Source organism: Gymnoscopelus braueri, assembly GCF_963280865.1.
Source record: "Gymnoscopelus braueri genome assembly, chromosome: 16".
NCBI lineage: Eukaryota > Metazoa > Chordata > Actinopteri > Myctophiformes > Myctophidae > Gymnoscopelus > Gymnoscopelus braueri.
In genome coordinates, this window is record NC_137616.1 from 43,225,537 (window position 1) to 43,249,404 (window position 23,868).

The 23,868-nt window shown below is 40.1% G+C and overlaps 2 protein-coding genes across 6 annotated transcripts in view; one reads left to right on the top strand and one right to left on the bottom strand.

The window, feature by feature from the left end:
- Positions 1-5,518: 5,518 nt before the first annotated feature.
- The window catches only part of LOC308103760 (C-C motif chemokine 4-like), a 28,260-nt gene continuing 9,910 nt past the window's right edge, over positions 5,519-23,868 (bottom strand). Inside the window, exons 1-3 of one of the 2 annotated variants that reach the window (XM_080453916.1) lie at positions 7,421-7,567; positions 7,163-7,277; positions 5,519-6,083 (exon numbers count right to left, since the gene is read on the bottom strand). In XM_080453916.1, the coding sequence (XP_080310042.1) occupies positions 5,984-6,083; positions 7,163-7,277; positions 7,421-7,511 (306 nt within the window). In that variant the 5' untranslated portion in view covers positions 7,512-7,567 and the 3' untranslated portion in view covers positions 5,519-5,983. Of the gene's footprint in view, positions 6,084-7,162; positions 7,278-7,420; positions 7,568-23,868 lie in introns of those variants that run through there. The other variant, XM_080453917.1, reaches the window with a different exon arrangement.
- LOC308103759 (C-C motif chemokine 7-like) overlaps positions 20,998-23,868 on the top strand; it is a 32,219-nt gene continuing 29,348 nt past the window's right edge. The window contains exons 1-3 of one of the 4 annotated variants that reach the window (XM_080453915.1): positions 20,998-21,065; positions 22,739-22,853; positions 23,461-23,658. In XM_080453915.1, coding sequence (XP_080310041.1) covers positions 21,026-21,065; positions 22,739-22,853; positions 23,461-23,572 — 267 coding nt within the window. In that variant the 5' untranslated portion in view covers positions 20,998-21,025 and the 3' untranslated portion in view covers positions 23,573-23,658. Of the gene's footprint in view, positions 21,066-22,422; positions 22,630-22,738; positions 22,854-23,460; positions 23,659-23,868 lie in introns of those variants that run through there. The other 3 variants (XM_080453912.1, XM_080453911.1, XM_080453913.1) reach the window with 3 other exon arrangements.

Below are 23,868 nucleotides of genomic sequence, written 5' to 3' on the forward strand. Positions count from 1 at the left end.
CTGGGACCAGGGGCGTGCTGGGACCAAAATTCAGCGCTGGGAACCGGCCCACCGTTTTGTCAACGGGGGGGGGGGGGGGGGGGCAGCACGTCCCTGATTCGGCCTCAGGTTAATACAATATCACTCACATAACTGCGGCGGTTGTTGTAGTAGTCGGTCTGGCTGCTCCACTAGCTGAGACATGAGTCTGATAGGAACACTACTGGTTGACTAGTGGTGTCAGAAAGTAAAAAAAATCAGTAATAACATTTCTCTCGTGAGCAAGCAGGCGGTGCTCTATTAGCTCAGTGGTGGAAATGTTGGCACTTGTGTGTGTGGGGGACCTCGACCTGGGGTCCAATCCTGGGATCCTGGGTAGGACGTGAAAGTTACAGATTTCAGCTTTAAAACACATTTTCACTATTTCATCCTTCTTCTAAAGAAAGAATGGACAAGGAGAGGAGAAGAAGGAGCAATAGAAGCAAGGAAAGATTGGTTTGGTAAAACAAGAGACAGTAGAAAGAGAGAGTAAAGAAAACTTTTGGTTTTGGTTACAGCTTGAGACAGAGCAGCATTCCTGAGGTACATTGTTACTCATGAATGCACTCAGAACGATTCATGGCAATCCACCCATTTTGAGACACGTTGTGTGGAACTGGACATTTTTTTGGCCTAATGGTGGCGCTAGAGGAAAGCATCTGGGAATCCAGCCAATATATTTAGTTTGTTGCCTGGGACCAAAGTGGTAGAAAGTATAAACGTATTGATGAAATGCTAATGGAGCCTGTGTGGGTGTCGTTGCAACTCTCAAACCACAGCAGAAGCAAGAGCTCAAAACCACAATGTACACACACACACACACACACACACACACACACACACACACACACACACACACACACACACACACACACACACACACACACACACACACACACACACACACACACACACACACACACACACACACAAATGTGCGTCTTTCCCATGTTTGGCAGAAATGCACTATCAGCTAAAAAAATAAATAATAATCTGTAGACATGGCCCCTAAATGTTATTGAGGGTTAAATGTTATTTAACCAATATGCATGGCATAATACAGTATAGTGCAGTTTGTAGAGGTTAGAGGGGATCTCTAGTCTAGACATTTAGACCCTGGTGTCAGGTAGGATACGTAGTACTGCCTGAAGCTCTACACACCATCTAAACTTGAGTTCAGTCCCTAGACTAATGCACTAATGCAGACTAATGGAAAGATGAGAGCTGCTATGTTAATACACACTTATCATATCACTGTGTATGCATCCTAAATGGACTGAGCTGATGCACATCAGACATGCATTTTGTCAAATATGTACAGTACGTATATACGGGACACGCTTCGTATTTGTACTACTGTTATATTATTATAAAAAAAAGTATTATTTATTTTTCCTCTATCCCTTCTTTCCAGTTCTGTCTCCAAGAGCTTCACACCTTTAATTCCAATGTATTCTAAATACATTCTAAAAACTTTGATAACATTTATCAGGTTTTAATTTTTTTAAATAATGGGGATATACCTACTTATGTTGATCTGCATCACATTTATCAATGTGCACCTTCTGTTTCTTACTGAGCCTAATCCTTTTGTCGTAGGATATGAACATTAATAGACAATGGTCCAGACTTAAGGTTACAGCTTGACCGGACTGTTACTGTATCTCTTGATGTGCTCAGTCTAAAGCACTTAAAATGTACCATCTTATTTCAATAAAGGTCATGTGCATGTTGTTTATACTGATTCAAGAAAAGTAATCACAGGTCAATATTATTTTTGAAATGTTGAGCAGCTCTGATCAGCAAAATCAAAGGTAGTGAAACGTGTGTAATGGAGAGCCTGTGGGTGTAGCTGCAACACTCAAACCACAGCAGCAGAAACAATAAACCATGATGCAACACACACACACACACACACACACACACACACACAGGAAACAGAGCCTCCTTGACGCTAAGGTCTCTCACTATCCATCCCTCAAACAAGCCAGCTTTGTAACTGATCGTGACTTAGTGCTTCACGAGTTTGAAAGCAGAGGAACGTATCGATAATAAAAATAGACCAAATAAAACAATCGCCATTAAACCAATCAACCAATGAGTGTAAGGACATCAAAATAATAATCACAATCCAGGACAATGTCAGAATCCAAAACTGTAATCACAAACAGCCAGTGGTGGAAAAAGTACTCAAATGTTTTACTTAACACCTAATCTGCCAGAATTATTTTAGATTTTTTTGCTGTAGACTGCCAGAGATTTTTCATTGAAAAAAAAAGTACTCAGGAGCCGAGATACAGAATTTTTAAGTTTTAAGTTAACAAGGAAGTGGATAGGAGTTTAAATCTTCGAAAAATACAAGCTCACAACACGTCGCATCGCGACGTGTTGTGAGCTTGTAGATCGGCTATTTTCAAATAGCCAAAGCTTAAATAGGGCTGAAGTGGTTAATGTATGTTTTGTAACAATAATCAAAATCTACAACTAGTAACTAAAGTTTTAAAAAAGTTACAAACTTGTTCAAAGTTAAAAAGATGTTGGTCTAAGGGGAGATTATTCTATAGCCCAATCACCTTTAGTCTGCCAGGCCAGCAGGCCATGGGATGAGGATCTCAGAGACCTACAATTTGAACCGTGTCTACCTGTTGTTATCCACATTCCACGCTCATGGCAAGAACTACGCAGAGGTGTCAATGCATGGTTTTTAACATCTGTTTTTGACCAGTGTTGAAGACTGACTCATATGGTTCCTGTCTGCTCTTAAGCGCACGCACGCACGCACGCACGCACGCACGCACGCACGCACGCACGCACGCACGCACGCACGCACGCACACAAAACAACACCAAAAAACTGTGTGCATGTATGGCATTCTCTAAAAGACCTATAGTTGACTTAAGGTCATCAAATGTGTTTTCTTTTCTCGGGGGGAGGAACTCGACCTTAACTAACCCTAACTAAGGGTGGTGAGTGATGTTTCAGTTCAGTTTTCAGTGGCGTGTGCGGAGAACAAGATCACACCAGGCAGTATCACACGACAAGCTCTGAAGTTTAATACACACATAGAGAATACATATACAGTATTGGACACATGACGTGACCAGAAGATATGTAAACAAGGACAAGAACAGAATGGATAGGAATAGAACATGCACCTCGTATCACTGTGCACAGACGTCCGTCTCTCTGATGAAGTAGTTGACAGTGGTGGAAAAAGTAATCAAATGTTTTACATAAGTAAAAGTATCAATACTGCAATGTAGACTCTGTCGTCACCTTGCTAAACTAATGGCCTAAGTAATTTTTTTAAGTTTTTCAGGAAAATTTAAAACTGATCCAAAACAAAAAGGATATTTCTTAATCATTTCACCCAAAATGTTTATAACAAATTATGACTATTAATTTAAAAATAACACTGTCTGTCAGTTATGTAACATAAGATATTTAAATAGGTTTAAATAGGATTAAATCTGACTTATTTTTTGTTGTATGTCTACATGTGTGTATGTTGTATTATTATCAGTTTCTTTTTTTTCTTTCCCTTTTTTGTCTTGGCTTTTCCTGAGTATGGCCTCTTTGTGTGCTTTGGTGATCTCACCTGTTTGCTTTACTTAAAAAATTGATTAAAAAAAAAAAATCTGACTAAGGCCAAATGATTTTGGCCTAAGTCAAAATCCTTGGCCAATTCGTTTGGCCTAAGTCACAAAAACAAGTGACTTAGGCAAAAAAAAGCCTATTTTTGCCTAAGTCACACTGGGGAGTTAGGCCATTATACTAAAAGGGGAGGGAACAGCATGATCCTTTTCAATTAGGAGATGGGTGATTTTACCAGAGGTGGCCAGTGTCATGAGGAGCTGACTAAAATATCATTTTCCTCAAAAAAATTACTTAGGCCATTAGTTTAGCAAGGTGACGTGGTCAGGTTCTGATAATAACTGGACAGGAGTCAAGAATCATTCTAAGCTTGGTTTATTAAGACAGGCCTGTCTGGTTTAGTAAAAATTATAATATCCATCCTCAGTGAGGCGTTAATCACATTTCACTTACTCAGCTCCTCCTTCCTACACATCTATTAAAGAACAAAACACAGATCATTCCATTGATCACATTGATATAAGAATCATTTGCAAATACTATTTCACCCTGGCCAGGATGGACTTCAATCCCAATATTTCTTGGTTTGTGTCTTGGTGTTGAATGAATGTAACAGATGCCTATTGATGTAGAAAGTGCTTTTTTAGAATATAAATTATAAAAAATCTGTGTGAAAATTCAAATTCACCCTAAGGATAATTCCTTTTAACAGGTCGTTCATGAAAGTCCTTGCGGTCTTGTTTCCAATGAGAACCTGTGAGCAATGGGGGTTAAGAGTCTTGCTCAGGGACAAATTTCATATCATCGGCACATATGCTGGGATAGCCTGGAATCGAACCTGGGGCAACCAGGGCCTCTGGTTCCCTAGGCGGGCTCACTAACCACTCAGCTATGGCCGCCCCATATGCCGCTGGATATGCAATATTCAAAGTCCTGGATGAATCCAAGCTACAGGAGGTCGACAGCCTGTGGAAGGAGTTTCAGACGACCGAATTACCGAAAAGGCCAACAAGATTGTTTTCTGTGTCACTCTTGACCCTTTAAATTGACCTTTACTCCGGTCTAAGTCAAACTAACATTCCATGGAATTAGCTGGACACTGAGCCACCTCACCTAGACAACTAGACATTGTCTCAGGAACATCTGTTCCTGATCATTATACTTCACAGAGTAGGAAAAAAGCTTTAAACTATATAATTGCAATCAAATATACTATCAGTTAATATTACATACTAACAGCAGGCATACTCTGTTACAAGTGAAAGTCCGGAATTCAAAATTGACGTAAAAAAGTAAAAGTACAAAAGTATTGGTACTTATAAAGTATTGGTACTTTTGGGACTTAAAGTACCAAAAGTAAAAGTACTAAAATGTTTGAAAATAGCCGATCTACAAAAGCTCACAACGCGTCGCGATGCGGCGCGTTTGTAGATCGGCTATTTTGAAAAAGCCTAGGTTTAAAATAGGGCTGAAGTGGTTAATGTATGTTTTATGATGTAATATATTTATATCCGCAAAGTAACTAGTAACTAAAGTTTTCAGATAATTGTGATGGAGTAAAAGTACGATATTTGCCTCCGAGATGTAGTGGAGTCGAAGTAAAAGTATACACAATTGGAAATACTCCAGTAAAGTAAAAGTACCTCAAAATTGCACTTAAGTACAGTACTTGAGTAAATGTACTTAGTTACTTTACACCACTGGTAGTTGATGTTCATCGTATCACGGATATCAATATACTTACCAAGCAGATAAAGGTCATAAATCATGACGTTTGTGATTTCAGCTACGATGGTCTAATTACATCACTTTGGTCCATGTTTATTGTTTTTAAATGTGCTTTATAAATGCATTTGACATGACTTGATTTATGTTACTATGCAAACACAACCAATGTATCGATTCATTAGGAAATAAAAATGCTCGTTTTATTTTTTCAGAAAACAATTATCAGCAATTGATCATTCAATTATTTGTTTACTGCACTACATTCGATACCTCATTAAAACAACCGCACTAATAAGCAAAACTGAAAACAATTCATGAAAAAAAAACAGCCATCACAGTTTTCTGCTAGAAAAACGAGCCTAAACCTGGGACATTAAATACCGGTAGTTACTAATAATTAACTGGGTGACTTGTTCCATTTGTCATGAAGCTAAGTTTCAACTTAGCCTCAACTAATGTATACAATCATGTTTTGTTACATGGACCGAAATGAATTAACTACTACCACTACTACTAAAGACTTTTGGTGTGCATTCCGAAGCGTCACAAAATGGTCACAAAACCAACTGGTTTTCTGTAACTTTTTTTTGTACCACATATTAGACAACCCAGAGTCACACAGAGAACCCTCACATTTAGCTTGTCAGATCAGACGTGTTCTGGACTCCACAGCGATGATGGCTCCCTGGACCCACTTCTCGGCTGGGTTAGCACAGAGCTTGGCACCACTCAGCATTGTGAACCTATAGGTCAAACAGAGATACGGAGATTTCCATCATTATAAAACCCATTAAGACCTGGAACGCATCTGTGTCACGTTTTTATTTATTTTACACTTTGGCTATTCAAAAATAGCAGATCTACAAGCTCATAGCGCGGCACTTGTAGATCTGCTATTTTTTGAAAAATCGTGAAAATGTGTCCAAATCTTTGAATATATATTGTTTAAAGCGAACATTTTCAACTCTATTCTTTGCTTCTGGGGGGTCCCTGGAACAAAACATTTTGAGATGGGGTTCGGCGGCCAAATACATATCATTTTGGGGGTCCTTGACATGAAAAAGTTTGAGCACCACTGATATAGAAATATACGTTTTTTTTTTTCAGAATACTGTTGGGATTTAGAAGACATTTGTAGAATCGGGTTAAGGTGTTTCATTTTACATGACATTGTACATATTCACAGTCAGGCAGGTGCACACATAGACATCAAAGGGGGCTTGAGCCCCAGACTTTAAAAAGTGCCCTCTCACAGACCTGACCATTGAATGCAGCATTTAAGAGATTGCCTTTTCCAAACTCTCCTGAACTTGAACGCAGCATTTTATGTTGAAAGAATTGTCTGTGTCGAAATTCATGCCGTACGCCCAGCAGTGGCATCTCCAGTAGAGGCTTGATTATACTTAGTTGAGCGTGGCGTACAAAGTCTACAAGCTCAGCTCTAAGCGCAGCGTTGAGAGCTTGTAGATTGGCTGTGTTCTCAAGTAAATGTGTTCCTGTTCACAGTCGCTATTATAGGGGTTCTCAATCTTTTCTGAGCACGAACCCCTTCAGTTTCAACGGACGATTAAACCTTTCGGTCAACTCGATTAAAATGGTAGATTACACATGGAGTGAACAATTAACAACTCTCACTTTAGTCTCTTACGCTTTATTGACATTCTGTGTACAGAATATATGTATTTATAAAAATAAAAAAAATCCTCACAACCTAGTGAACCCCCTGGAGCAACAGTAAGTAACCCTGGTTGAATACCCCAGTCAACTGTTCAAGGTCTATTGGTACAGTACTATCACGTATCAAGTATAGCCTAATACTCACACAACGGCATCCTTAGCACAGTGGATGTCTGTGCGCTGGTATGTCACCACGTTGTTCTTAGGCAGGCGTTTGGGGTAATACTGGAAGCAACACTCAACCGGACCGCCAGCGTTGTCTGAGCGAGAGAGAGAGAGAGAGAGAGAGAGTGACACAGTGACACATTGTGGAACATCAAAGAAAAACGACAACAACAATGATTTGATCGTCATAAAACATTGTCTCCATCAGGATTAAAACCACTGGAGCCAATTGACTTACTCTCTAGTGCCAGGACATCCAGGGTTGAGAACAGCAGCATGCAGACCACTAGGATAACTGGCATCTTCTTCATCCTCGTTGTCATCATCATCACTCTATGATTATAATTGTGGTTGTAGTCTCTGTCTGTCTGTCTGTCTGTCTTTCTCTCTCTCTTTCTCTATTTCATCATGCACGTTGCAGGAGTTTATATGTGTTAGGTTGGCGCATATTGGTGTAGGTGGGGCGGGGAAACTTGCAGGGGGAAAGGGGGAGGAGGGGGGAGTACCTAGAATTAAGGAAACAAATTGTGGTCAGCCTGTGTGGTGACAATAGAAAGATGAGAGCTGCTATGTTAATGTAAACGTGGCACGTGTGTTTGCTGAGTTGATGCAGACTTTTTTTTTATCAAATATGTACTTATACATACGGGACAGGCTTATTTGCTTATTTGTACTATATGTTACATATTATAAAAAAACGTCTTATATATTTTCCTCTATCCTCTCTTTCCAGCCCTCTCTCTGAGAGCTTCACACTGTAATTCCAATGTATGTATTCTAAATACATTCTAAATCAATACTGATACAATGAATCATCAACAATATTTCATTGCATTAATAATGATAACAATAATTAAAATGTATAATGAAGTGCATCAATTTGTTCTATCATGGGATATATATGCCTATACTAATGTTGATCTCCATCACATGTATCAATGAGTATACCTTTCGGTCTGTTGCTTGGCCTAATCCAGGGGTCTTCAATGCTTTTCAGCCCAAGGACCCCCTAGCTGAGAGAGAGATGAAGCAGGGACCCCCCCACTACATATTATATAACATTGTGTTGCAGATTAAACCTTTTCATAGATTTCATAGCTAGTTGGATTCATGCTAATGTGTATTTTCAGAGAGTTAACCTTTTAACACATTGGGTGCCAGAGGTTTATTAAAATATTATACGTTGAGTGCCAGCATTTCTTCCATCCACTTGCGTTATACATTTCGTGCTGTGAGAAGCCCCGACGCGGAAATGCATGTAAACAAAGCGTGCGTGCGAGACGGCGGAGGGTCCCGACTAACGCCTGGAACAATAATATTTCCAACGCGACCCTCCATTGCAGCGTGATCGCCGATCGAAAACGGCTCGTTTCCACCACATTAAAAAGAAATGGAGATATTAAGCTTTTAATCAAGGAGATAACATTGAAAACGCCGACCGGAAGGATTTTTGACATGGAGCCACATCCAGCTTCTTCTTCTCAGAAACTGCTTGGGTGATGTCAAAGTTTCGTTTTAGCGCCCCACGTGGCCCACATGTATAAAAATAGAATTGGGTCAAAAACGGTCCGGACCGTTTTCGGCACTTCTCGTTTGGACCCTCAAAAACGGTCCGGACCGTTTTTGGCATTCAATGTGTTAAACCCTCGATATTTAGTCAACTTGACCATTGGCTCTGTACTTGGTCTGCTCTTTCTTCCCTCTACACCAAATCTCAGAAAATAGCCGATCTACAAGCTCACATGTAGATCTACTATTTTCGGGCTAATGTTCCCCATCACACAAAAATTTGGCGGATCCACTGTAGTAACTCTGAGGACCCCCTAGGGGTCCCGGACCCTCTGTTGAAGACCCCTGGCCTAATCCTTTTGTCTTCGTATAGGATATGAACATGAATAGACAATGGCATCTACCATATTCACACCAGGATGGTCCAGACTTTAGGTTTTGGTTACAGCTTGAGACAATGTTGAGGTATTTTTGGTATTGAGTATTTCCAAATGTCAATACTTTTACATCTACTCCACTACATCTCTTAGGACAATATTGTACTTTTACTCCACTACAATTGTTAGAAGACTTTAGTTACTAGTTACTTTTTAGAATTAGATTTGATTACAAAACGTACATACATATACATACATATGTTGATGCCAAATATTTTATACTTTTACTCAAGTACATTTTTAATTCTGGACTTTCAGTATTTCTACATTGCAGTATTGATACTTTTACTTAAGTAAAACATTTGAGTACTTTTCCCACCACTGACAGCAATAGAGTAAGACCCATTGGGTCACTACAATCAGAAGGGACCATTATCTGGGAGCATAACGTTCACGGCACATGCCACGGCAAATCCGGCCAATTCAACATGACTTCACACAGCAATTTGTATTACAATGAATCGGGGCGGGTGGTGTCTGCTGCTTGTGCGATGTTGGGGAGGTGTACTTAATTATACATTTTACTCCATTGAGATTTTATTGTAACTATTGTTTTAAAGAAATATTGTTGATTATTCAGTGAAGCAGTGCACTTAAAGTTGACCTTATTTGTCTTATTTCAATAAAGGTCATGTGCATTGTTTTTTTATACTGATTAGTATAAATCAATATTATTTTTTAAATGTTGAGCAGTCCTGAAAATCAACAGTTCAAATAATTAGCTACAGTTATAACCTACTGTACCCAGTTAGTGAAACACACAGTCTGTGGGTGTTGTTGCAACACTCAAACCACAGCAGCAGAAACAATCTCTCACACACACACACACACACACACACACACACACACACACACACACACACACACACACACACACACACACACACACACACACACACTTTGTTTGTATTACTATACTTGTGAGGACATCAACATTTTAGGAGGCCGATTTTATGATTGATTCATGATTTCTTTGGGGCATTTTTTAACCGCAAGTCTAAAACCGATCAGCTTTGTAACTTCAGCTAACTTTTGTACTGGTAAGTAAATACATGTTCTTCGTAGAGCGCCTTTCGTGACGAAGTGCTTCACTATTAAGTTTGAAAGGAGAAGAACATATTGATAATACAATAGACCCAATAAAACAATCGCCATTTAACCAATCAACCCAAAGAGCAGTAATCACAAACAGCCAGTGGTGGAAAAAGTACTCAAATGTAAGTAAAAGTATCAATAATGCAATGAATGAATACACTGTTTTCACAATAAAAATAAATAAATAGCAGATCTACAAGCTCGTAGAGCGGCACTCGGTGCCACACTACGAGCTTGTATATCGGCTATTTTTGAATAGCGAAAGCATTAAATAATGGTTTAACTGGTTACACAGAGTCTTAATGGGTTGAACACACACACACACACACACACACACACACACACACACACACACACACACACACACACACACACACACACACACACACACACACACACACACACAAACCAAAAGACTGTGTTTATGGCATTCTCTAAATTAAAGACAAGGAATAGGTTTTAACATCTGTTTTGACCACGCAGTTCTCAAGACTGGCTTAACCATTAGAAGGTAATTACTAATAATTATGGTTCCTGTCTGCTCTCACACACACACACTCACACACTCACACACTCTCACACTCTCACACTAAGATTGCAGGTTACCAGGCCCAAACCGATTTGGATGAAATCTGAAGGCTTAATCTCAAAATATGTGTTTTACATAAGTCGGCCTCCTGGTGGCGCTATAAAAGGCCAATGTAAAAAATGCAGGGCAGATGTTTTTCCTTGGCCTCTAGGGAGTATGCGTGCAAAGTTTCACGCAGATCGGTGCAGTTACAGTTAAAAATGCAATTTGGCCTTTTATAGCGCCACCATGAGGCTGATTTGAAAATTTCCAAATGGCATTTCTTCCTCGGCCTAGTGGGAATGTGCGTGTGAAATTTCACGGAAATCGCAAGCTGCGTTCATGATTTGAGGCATTTAGTTCAAAATGGACCAATCCTGCAAACTTTGGAAGCCAACCTTAGCCAATCAGGATGGAATATGTTAAATCAGACAGATCCGTGTTGATCACATGACTATAGAGATACTGTGTACTGATTTGCGTGATGTTTGGATAAAATCTGTAGGAGTAATATCAAAAAATTGATTTTGTACAAATCGGCCTCCTGGTGGCGCTATAACAGGGCCATGTAAAAGTTTTGGGGCAGAGGTTCTGAATTGGCATCCAGGGAGTGTGTGTGCGCAGTTCCGCAGCGACCGGGCCAACGGTTTCGGAGATTAGCCGCTCGCAGACAGATGGACGGACGGACGGACGGACGGAAAAACATACTCTCTCGCCATGCCTTTCGGCCTGTCTAATAAACCGAATCATGATCAGACCGATCTGGATGTCTTCTCCGCTTTAATATCTCAAACCAGCTGGGCCTGGCACCTTAAAATATACGACACGCACGCACGCACGCACGCACGCACGCACGCACGCACGCACGCACGCACGCGCGCGCGCGCGCGAAAAGACTGTGTGCATGGCATTCTCTAAATTAAAGACCAGTTGACCCCTAAGGGCACGGTCACACCACACTTTTATTTTACCTATGAGGCGGAATCTGACAATGCTTTCAATGCAAATGCATGTGTAGCGCTCCTGCCCCTCTAATTATGGATAAAGGCAGGGCCCTGAATTATTTTTGTTATTTTTAAAATACAATTACGTTTAGTTTGAATTCTTGTGTTTCAGGTGTATGCCATTAAGTAGTTTGCATTAACTTCACAGCCCCCTTTCCACTGTAGATAATCAACCTCTTTTCTTTTTCCAGGTAATTATCCTTTAAGGTAAGTATTTTAACTTTTCAGGTCAACAGGTGAGTATAAGTAAAATATTCCATTATTCAAATACCTAGAAACCAATTTCCATTCAGGTAGTTATAATACTCTTTACTTAGACAAACACACATAAACATACAGTAACATGAATTGGCTTTTTTCAAATAGAAAACAAATAATATTCACAACCTCAGTTGTCACAAAACACCAGTGTTGTTTTCGTCAGGGATGACGAAGACTTTTCGTCAACGCCCCTTTTTTTCATGACGAAAACGTAACGTTGACGTGCTGAACATAGCTCTTTGATGACTAAAATATGACGAGACAAATGTGTGTTTTCGTCGACGAGACGATGACGAGACGACATTTTTATTGGGTGGGACGTTCAAAATGCATGAAGAGATCAAAATATTATAGCGATATTATTTCAATATTTCAATTTTATTTTATTAGGCAAAATACTTGTCTAAAAGGTCCAAAAAAGGTCCTTGCGGTCTTGTTTCCATTGAGATCCTGAGTGCACAGTCTATGATTTGCAGTTCTATTCCTTCATTTATACTTCTGTAGTACGACGGTTTCGTTCGCCAAAAATAGCAGATCTACAACGCGTCTCGACCGCACGTCCGGACCGCATTGATTGCTTGAAGATCTGTTGTGTTCATCACACACGCTCCCAAAGTCCTCGCCCCCTTTCTTCTTGGCAGCGAGGCGATAGTCGCTCTTGTCTTGTCAGTCTGCACAACAGCAGTAATGGACGGAGAGTCAGGCTCTTTGGATATTCCAAAACCGACACGGTGCAAACTAAAGTTAATTGCAAAGTTTGAACGTCACTCGATATAACTTTTAACCAAACGCAGGTGAAACAGCGAAGGTGTCCCGTCCCCGCATTACACGCACGCACATGGACGGACTTCGCGTATCGATTAAAAACAACAATTCTTACCTCGCTTACAAAAGCTTATCAACACCATGAATTAACATAGGAATGACCGACCTGGCTGGATGCATATGCATATCAATGATCCATTGTGTGACCTGCTAGTCTACTGTTAGTAGGTAGGTAGGTGTAATACTAGGCTACTGTCAGCAGTGGTGGAACAAGTACTTGAGTAAAAGTATCAGTACTGCAATGCAGAAATACTCACAAGCTCACAACGGGTCGCAAAGCCACGCGTTGTGAGCTTGTAGATCGGCTATTTTCAAATAGCTGAAGTAGGGATAAAGTGGTTAATGCGTGTTTTGTAATAATACAAAGTAACTACATTGTAGTGGAGTAAAAGAACAATATTTGCCTCTGAGATGTAGTGGAGTAGAAGTAAAAGTACTGAAAATGTAAGATAATCCAGTAAAGTGAAAATTCCTCAAATTTGTACTTAAGTACATGTACTTAGTTACATTCCACCACTGACTGTCAGATGTTCTGTCTGAAGCAGTCTGTTACACTACTAACTCACCATCAAGCAGCCTACACTGAATGTCACATGATGCAACAGCTGGATAAAAAGGAATATATATCTATCTATCAGCAGCATAAAAACTAATATTATCTATCTATCTATTCGCAGCATAAAAAACTAATATTATATCTACATCTATCTATCAGCAGCATAAAAACTAATATTATATCTATGTATCTATCTATCAGCAGCATAAAACTAATATTATATCTATCTATCAGCAGCATAAAAACAAATATTATATCTATATCTATATCTATCAGCAGCATAAAAACTAATATTATATCTATATCTATCTATCAGCAGCATAAAAACTAATATTATATCCATCTATCTATCTGTATGTAGCCTGTCTTTCTGTGAACACATTAAAAAGATATGATGATTCATTATATTATATAATATAATGATTATGTGCCCCATGATCATATCTTATAAAATGTTATAATCATATAATATAATTAATCATCATATATGTTATTAATAATCATACAATAATAATAATCCTAAAAACGAACATAAAAAAATTATGGTGATATCGTCTATCGTGATATTTCTTGAAAAATATCGTGATAGTATATTTTTCAATATCGAACACCCCTACTACGGACCCCTATTTTATGGCATTTCTATCTCTGGGACCCCAATTCATATTTTAAAATCAATGTTCATTTAACTCTGAGAGTGTACAAATGGAACCAAATGAACCCGTTAGGGTCCATTTGGTTCCATTTGTACACTCTCAGAGTTACAGACCCATAAGGGTCCATTTGGTTCCTAACTATCCATCATTTAGCTGGGGACTCCCTCAAGGACCCCTGGGGGTCCCTGGACCCCACTTTGAGAACCAATGGCTTAAGCTAACTTGGATTGTTTAGCCTTGTATCAAGGCTATGGATTGTTATGAGTAAAACATGCAGGCTTTTTTGGCTGGACAGGGGCAAGTGAAAGCAAGTGAAAAAGGGGGTACGTCAGTGAAGTAGGGGTTCAATGGTTGTTTGCATCGTGCCTATGACTGACGTGACGATTAAATCCTTGGAACTCAACAGTACAGTAACTTAATATACCTAGTTCTTACATACACTACAGTACAGTATATGTACATTCTAATTTTTCCATTGCTTAGAAAGAGGGTACCATGTGGTTATTAAGCTATTAAGACGTTTTTCTTTCAACTGCATGAGTTTAAGTGCCAGTTTAGTGCTACCATAATGTACACAACTGTCAAAAATACAACATTTTTAGTAGGAATACATTTGCCTCCTGTGTGAATTGTGCATATGAATAGGATGGGGCAGGTGTAAGCTACTGTATTTTAACATCAGTCATAATGGTGGTACTTTTTCTGGCTGGTACTGGTAAAAAAAAAAAGGTTGATAATGAGAACCTGATCTAGGCTATTCTATTTTCCGAACATGCAGTATTTTGTGTGAATTACAGTATGTGTTGTAACACACGTTGTATCCTATTGTGTTATCCCCTAAAAATGGGATATATTTTAAGATAATACTGTTAGCAGTCATATCTTAAATACAATATGTATATTGACCTAATTAAATTAGTTTAAATACATTATTTTATTTTTATTTGTTTGACTAAAACCAATGACTAAAACTAGACTAAAACCATTTGAGTTTTCGTCGACTAAAACTAGACTAAAACCATTTTGAGTTTTCGTCCACTAAAACTAGACTAAAACCATTTTGAGTTTTCGTCGACTAAAACTAGACTTAAACCTTTTTGAGTTTTCGTTGACTAAAACTATCAAGGATAGAAATGACTAAAATGTGACTAAAACTAACAAGCATTTCGTCCAAAAGACTAAAGGCGGTTACACACCGGCGAATATACGCAAAATTCGGACTCGTTCCGAATAATTAAGACGCTTTTTTTGCTCCGCGAAACTGGTGTGGAAGCTTGCATTGACTTTAAAAGGTTTTAAAAAAATGAAAACAATCGCCCCGGTGTGTAAGGACCTTGAGACTAAGACTAAATCTAAAATGCCTGCCAAAAACATCACTGCAAAACACCAACCAGAAATATACCCCTGTTTGTATTATTTCCAACCAACAAATATATCACTTAGATTAAACCAAAGTACCTTCTTGTTTTAGCCTACCCTAAAATTAACCCTTGTATACTATTCTAATTAGACTAAACAAAAATAACCTTTTGAATTAGCCCTATACTAAATGAACCCTATTTAGTTTATAACCTAACCTGGTGGATTACCTCATTAAATCAAAACACTTTGTTCAAAGAACAATATTTCAACATCAAATAAAATCAATAAATGTGGGCCCACAACCTTTCACACAATAGCAAGCAGCAATAAGTAATTAAACCCAATAATTTAAAACCCCTTGTTGCAGGCCTGTATCGACGCTTGGGTACGTTGTGGCCAAAACAGGTGGCCCTTTCACTCTCCTGAGCCAGGAAAATAAAACTGTACCTTTCGTGTGATGAGTGTCTGTGTTTTTGGACCACAGAACCAGAGACAGAGAGTAATCTCTCACCTTAAATCCCGATCACCTTAAAAATATTGCAAGAGTCAGGGGAATTATGTCCAAGCAAGACCTAAAAACACTTATACATGCTTTTGTTTCCAGTAGACTGCATTACTGTAATGGTGTGCTCACAGGACTCAAGCAAAGCACTTAGACAACTCCAACTGATTCATAATGCTGCTGCTAGAGTCCTGACGAAAACTAGAAAATATGACCATATTACACCAGTCCTAAAATCTTTACATTGGCTACCAGTCCCCCAGAGAATTGATTTTAAAATTGTGTTACTTGTCTATAAATGTCTCTGTGGCTCTGGGCCCAGCTACATCTTAGACATGCTGGAGCCATATGAACCTCCTAGAACCCTTAGGTCATCTGGGGCTGGCCTATTAATTGTTCCATTTGTTGAAACAAAACATGGTGAAGCAGCATTTCACTACTATGCACCACAAACCTGGAACAATATTCCAGCTTACATTAGACAATCCCCAACCATAGCTGTTTTTAAGTCCAAGTTAAAAACATATTTATTTAATATTGCTTACCCTACCCAATGATGGCTAAGAACAGCTAGGTCTTGCCTGGTCTTTAAATGACAATGTCACTTTTTATTATCATCATGTTTTGTATAAAAGGTGGGAGTATTTATTTTGCTCCTTTATCTTATTTTAATTGTATCTATTATATTCTCCATTTCTTTTATATAAATAAAGTTGCCTTGCCTTGCCTTGCCTTGCGGGTGAATGCAATAGTTCAGAGCCCCTCTCCAGCAGCGCACCTCAGTCCCGACCTCCCAACGGCGAGAACAGCAGAAGAACGTCCAGTATAGCCACGAGCCGACAGCTCACCGCAGCAAACGCCTCTTCTCCACAATCCCGACGCAGACGCAGTAGAGACTGTAAAGGCTTTCTTGACGGCGTTTAGCTCCACTATGCTTCTCTATACTAATGAGACTGAAGCTAAACAGTCACTTAGCCCTCGCTGGTTTAGCAAGCAGCACTGAATCACTTCACTTGTAGAATATCTTGGTTTAAACGTCTTTCTGACATTCAGTCCACTTCCACAAATAATTACTGCAGCTTCACTGTAGTTGTCGTTCAGACACACACATAAATTTCAGTTAAACTTATAATATCATAAAGTATGACAAACTTTGGATCACACAGCAAACTGACACAGCCTCTGTGCTCCTGTCTCCTTCTCCTCCTCTCTCTGATTGGGAATCCCATGCACCTGTCCACTCACTCAACCTGGCCCCTGAAACCACCCATCCCCCACATCTATCAATCACACATCATGGTAAGTAATCATTGCAATGATTACTTACCATGATGTGTAGTAACTCCATTTTTGGGGACACTGACTTATTCGTGTAACCCAAAGGTCAAATTGACCTTCAAGATTTTGGGGGATATTGGATAAAGTAAATGTCTATTAGTCAGAGTGTAATTGTCTCCGCCAGGCCGAAAGGCATGGCGAGAGAGTATGTTTTACCCCCTGTCCGTCAGTCCGTGTGTGTGTCCGTCCGTCATTCTGTCATTTTGTGTACAGCTAATCTCTGGCACCGTTGGCTTGATCGCAGCAAAACTGTGCACACACACTCCCACATGGGCCTTTTATAGCGCCACCAGGAGGCCGATTTGTGCAAAACACAATTTTTGGACAGTACTCCTACAGATTTTGGCCAAAAATCCCCCAAATCGGTACACAGCATCTCTATAGTCATTAAAAGAAACGCCTAATTTCAGATTTTTCATATTCCATCCTGATTGGCAAAAATTGCCTTTCAAAGTTTGCAGGAGTACTCAGTTTTGAAATTTTGCACACACATTCCCATTAGGCCGAGGAAGAAATGCCATTTGAAAATGTTCAAATCAGCCTCATGGTGGCGTTGTAACAGGCCGATTCGTGTTTTTACCTATAACTGCACCGATCAGTGTAAAACTTTGTATGCACACTCTCTAGAGGCTAAGGAAAAACCTTTGCCCTGCATTTTTCACATTTGCCTTTTATAGCGCCACCAGGAGGCAGACTTATGTAAAACACATTTTTTGATATTAAGCGTTCAGATTTGATCCAAATTTCAAGCAAATCGGTACACATGATCTCTATAGTCATGTGATCAAGACGGATCTGTTTGATTTTTCATATTCCATCCTGATTGGCTTTGATTGATTGAATTGAAATTTTTATTAGGCAAAAGAATGTAAAACAACACAGTTACATTTATAATGCTTTTGTCTAAAAAAGGTCCGGCCAAAAAAGTCCTTGCGGACTTGTTTCCGTTGGGGTCCTTGAGTTAATTTCATAGACATATATAGTAGCAACCAAACAGTTCAAAAATCAACATGAAAATACAGATAATACAGAAAAAATACCACTATGTACAAAAAAAGCATTAAAAAAATATATGTACAAAAATAGGGGGGGGGGAAGCATGGAAAAATTAAAATTATATAAACAAAAAGCATGAGGAAATACAAAATATGTACAAAAAGAGGAGGGGGGGGGTCGTCTGTCTACAGGGAAACTAGTACTAGCTCCTCTTTCGGCCTCCAGAAAGATGGGTTTTTAGGGCTGTTTTGAATGAGCCCAGCGAACTGCATTTTTTGAGGGATGGGGTTAGACTATTCCATTCCTTAGTGGCTGTGCTATAGAAGGAGAATTTGCCCATGTTTGTTTTATGGGTGGGTAGTACCAGATTGTTGTTTACGCTCCCTCTAGTTTCGTGGCTGTGGGTGTCACTAACTTTTTCGAGGTATTTATACAGATATGCGGGTATAGGGGTCATATCGGGCAAATCTGCATTTACAATTTTGAAGACCAGACCCATTTTTTGTTGTTTAACCCTGTCTTCCACCCTGAGCCAGCCTAGGCTGGCAAAGTGAGTGGGAGAGAGGTGGGCTAACATTGACATGTAATGTTTGCAGGAGTGGCCCGTTTTGAACAAAATGCCGCAAATCATGAACGCAGCGTCCGATTGCGGTGAAACTTTGAATGCACATTTGCACTAAGTTGAGGAAAAAATGGCACCCTTTTCACATTGGCCTATTATAGCGCCACCAGGAGGCCATAATAACCTTGTAACAATCGGCCTTTACCTTGAAAGGATAACTATTAACTAAAAGGAAAAACAACGGGATCGGCAGGTTTTGAACTGAAATTACTTTATATAAATAAGCCACAAATTAAACAATTGACAAATTAAATACACATCGGCTTTAAATCAACTTCTGTCCCTAACTCTTTCCCTAATAAACTAAATAAATAAACAGATGAACAAAACAGTACTTCTTTCACAAACTCCCTCCCACCCAAATCACAGCTCCCCCCATAAACAATAAACACAAGGTACAACAAAAGTTACTTAGTCAGAGCGCTGCACGGACAGACGCCTACGCGCTTGACAAACAATAACAAACAGCCCCACGTTATAGTCCGAACGGCCTCTTGTGACCGCGGCCTCGAGTGTGTCTATTATGTCCTTTAATCCAAAACGAAACGCAATTCACCCAACACTCGAATCCCCACGGCGTCGCAACGACAATTAATGTCCGTTGTCCGCAGGGCTCGTCCGTTGTCTGTTGTTGGCTGCAGCTTGCTATTACGTTTAAACTTTTACTTAAACTTGAACACAGTAATGCTGGCGCCTAGGAGATCTCCTCTCTCTTCCTCCCGTCGCTTCTGCTACAGGTTGTTTGTTTGATTCCCTCCCCCCTGAACCGCACCTTCTATTAGTAACGTCGGGTGGCACAACCCTCACGTGAATAGGAAATGTTCATATTGCTCATTGTGTCCAACATGTTACATTACATTACATTACAGTCATTTAGCAGACGCTTTTATCCAAAGCGACTTACAATAAGTGCATTCAACATAGGTAGGGAACGAAACTACTAATCACCAGAAGTCTTAAGTGCATTTCCTGCAAAAACAAGCAACCAAGAGTATACCTAGCGCTAAGGTAAAAGTGCAATATATCAGCTACCTACTTTCTTAAACAGATGAGACAAAATAGCAAAATCAAATGAGCACGAGCTAAAACAAATAAGTGTATCGACTAAACAAGATCCAATAAAACAATACAAAAATAAAACAAGAGTTTGTACAACTAGTTAACAACAAGTAGGCCAGGCAAAGAGGAAGGGTAGTGTTTCCTGAAGAGGTGGGTTTTCAGCCTGCGGCGAAAGATGGGCAGTGACTCTGCTGTCCTGACATCAGTGGGAAGTTCATTCCACCACTGTGGGGCCAGAACAGAAAAAAAGTCGTGACCGTGTCGATCGACCAGAAGGACCCTTGAGTGACGAGGCAATCAGTCGCCCCGAGGTGGCAGACCGAAGTGGTCGGGCAGGGGTGTAGGCATCGACCATAGCCCGGAGGTAAGAAGGAGCTGTTCCTTTCACTGCCCTATAGGCTAGCACCAGGGTTTTAAACTGAATGCGAGCCGCTACAGGGGGCCAGTGCAGAGAACGGAGAAGGATAGTTGTGTGGGAGAACTTGGGGCGGTTGAACACCAGACGAGCTGCAGCTTTCTGAACAAGCTCCAGAGGTCTGATGGCTGATGCCGGAGCACCAGCAAGTGTGATATGTGATATGTAACAGCATGTTACATATCACACGTATATAATAACATGCATAAGTAGATCAGATGTTACATATCCCTCATATAAAATAACACCCATAGATCAAGCAGATAAATATAATAATATTATGTGAATTTTGTCACAACCTACCTGACCTGGCGGAGACTTGTGCTCCGAGGAGCACTTTTTCTAGTTACACCTGTTTCTGTTCTCACCACAAACACTGACCACACTTTGATTCCATATGTGAAGGTACACCCACCACCCTCCCCCAACCCCACCCTCAACTTTGCAGCCACCTACACTACCATCCCAAGACATATAGACCCGCACACAATATAAGGGGGTGGGACACTGCAGAGAGAGAGAGAGAGAGAGAGAGAGACAGAGACAGAGAGACAGAGAGTGAAACAGTTACAACTTGACAGCTATTAGACTGACAGACTACAATGATGAAGAAGACACCAGTTGTTCTAGTGGTCTGCATGCTGCTGTTCTCATCTCTGGATGTCCTGGCGCTACAGAGTAAGTACATTGGCTCGTCTGTCTTGGTTTTAATCATAAAGTGATCATGACAATTTTTGCATAACGATCAAAGAGAGAGAGACAGAGACAGAGACAGAGAGAGAGAGACAGTGACAGTGACAGTGAGAGAGAGAGAGAATGTGTGTGCGTGTATAAAATAGGGCTAAAGTGATTAATGTATGTTTTATAATGTAATAATGTATATCTGCAAAGTAACTTGTAACTAAAGTTTTCAAATAATTGTAGTGGAGTAAAAGTACAATATTTGCCTCTTGAGATGTAGTGGAGTAGAAGTAAAAATATAGACAATTGGAAATACTCCAGTCAAGTAAAAGTACCTCAACATTGTACTTAAGTACAGTAGTTGAGGAAATGTACTTAGTTACTTTACACCACTGCCTCGGAGCACATCTGTTCGCACATAGTTTCAGTTTCAGATACATCGAATGACCTTTAACCCTGCAGGCCTTGTTCCAATTTTGGGTTGGTGGGTCACATGTGACCCGTGACTTAAAGCTGCAGTACGTAACTTTTCCTTTTCTACCCTGGATTTGAACCCGGTTTCCTGCGCATTAAGTGCTGACAATTTTACCATTGAGTTAATAGAGCCCGCCTGCTTGCTCAGGGGATAAATTGAATCTTCACAATCAGGGTCAAAATGTGTGTCAGATCCTAGCTGTGTCTAGGTGAGACATAACCTTTGACACCATCGAAATCAAATCAAATCGAGTTTATGTACATTTAAAAAAAACTTGCGTTGTACCAAAGTGCTGTACGGAACATTTCATCAGCACAACAGAACAAACGATAGTAAACATCACACAGAGGCATAATAAACAGTTCATCAACAACATATCGGATAGAAACAATAAGATACAAGCCAAAGCAACATATCAGGGGGGATTCAAATGCTTGTGAGTAGAACTGGGTCTTGAGCCTGGATTTAAAAGACTCAACGGAGGGGGCAGATCTAACGGAGAAGGGAATGCTTGGGGGCTGCGACAGCATCTCTTAGTTTCAATCTAGTTATCGGGATGGATAAATAATAGCCCAAAGTCAGCTGGCCTGAGGTGTCTAGTAGTGTGTGTGTGTGTGTGGGGGGGGGGGGGGGGGGAGTCGTCAGTTTTTGTGTGTGTGTGTGTGTGCGCGCGCACACATGCATGCCGGCTGCACACACACAGTGGTATGATATAAGTGTATAACACCTCTCAGCTTTCTGATAAACAATGCACAGTTCGTTTCCTTCTTTCTAGATACTCGCCCTCCTCCCCCCCGCCCACCCACAAGTTTCCAACCACCAACAATACCATCTTCACATACAGACCCATGTGCAACGCACACAATACAATATATAAGGTGGGAGACTGTATAGAGAGAGAGAGAAAAAGAGAGAGAGACTGACTTCATTAATTTTTGGTAGGACATAAAACTGTCCGAGAGAGTGAAACTTCAACCATATTCATAATAATCATAATGATGATGACAATGAGGATGAACAAGATGCCAGTTATTCTAGTGGTCTGCATGCTGCTGTTCTCAACTCTTGATGTCCTGGCACAACAGAGTAAGTCTACTTGATGATCAAAGTCATTTTGTTCTTCTTATCCGTTTTTTTTTTGTTATTCCAAAAACCTGCCTCTGTGTCTCTGTCTCACTCTGTTTCTCTCTTCCAGTCAACGCTGCTGGTCCAGCTGAGTGCTGCTTCCAGCATTACCCCAATCGCCTGCCTAAGAAGAACGTGGTGACATACGAGCGCACAAACATTCACTGTGCTAAGGATGGCGTTGTGTGAGTATTACAGTATATTACAGTTACAGCTATACTTTTGGGTTGGATAATGTATTAACAATTCTTAAAAGGACAACACTTTAAAAAAAAAAAACACCAATGTGGATATACACCATAAAAAGCCTATAGTATAGCTTGTTATCATTGTGGGGCCACTAAACACTAAACACTACAAACGCTGTACAAACAGCAGTGCAAAAACATCACAATAGAAGCTGCATTTTAAAACAAACTCATAATAACATAAAATATGAAAATAAGGGGTATACAAACAAATCTCACCAAGGGATTGATCCGTTCGTACCCCTGGGGTCAGCCAACCAGGAAACCGGGGAATAGATAATCATTGAATACATTCTACAGGTGCAGTTAACATAGACTGACATTAAGAGCACTGTTTTCACACAAGAGTCAGACAGTGCTTTTAAACGTGACAAACAGATAAAGTCAGACGTTAATTCTATCTTTCCTGCTGAGACTTTTATGGCTATAAGTTCAATTTTTCAACTTTTTTAATTATGTTTTATTATTATTTTGAATAACTCATTCATGCTTTTACGATGTAAAATAAAACTAATTAAAACCTCTCCATCTCTGTCAATTCTAGGTTCACAATGAAGAATGATAGGAAGATCTGTGCTGACCCAACTCGGAAGTGGGTCCAGGACACCATCACCGCTGTGGACTCCAGAAAACCTGGCCTTGAGACAATACTTTGAGATGAACACCAAGCTTTGCTTTATGACAAATGCAACAGGTCACCCAGTTAGTAGCCTGAGGCTACGAGCTCAATCCATGGTCTTGAAGGGCGGACCCAAACACAGCCGCCTGGATTTGTGCGTGGCTTCCTATTGCTTCACCAATCTATGTCCCCGCCTCCCCTCCCCTCCCCCCCTCGGCCTGTGCACGGAGCACGCTGACGTCACCAAATTTAGAGCGACGCCCCTCTGCACTCTGATTGGTTAGGAGATAACAAGGTCCAAGACCATCATTCCTGCATCGCTCCCCCAGGCTT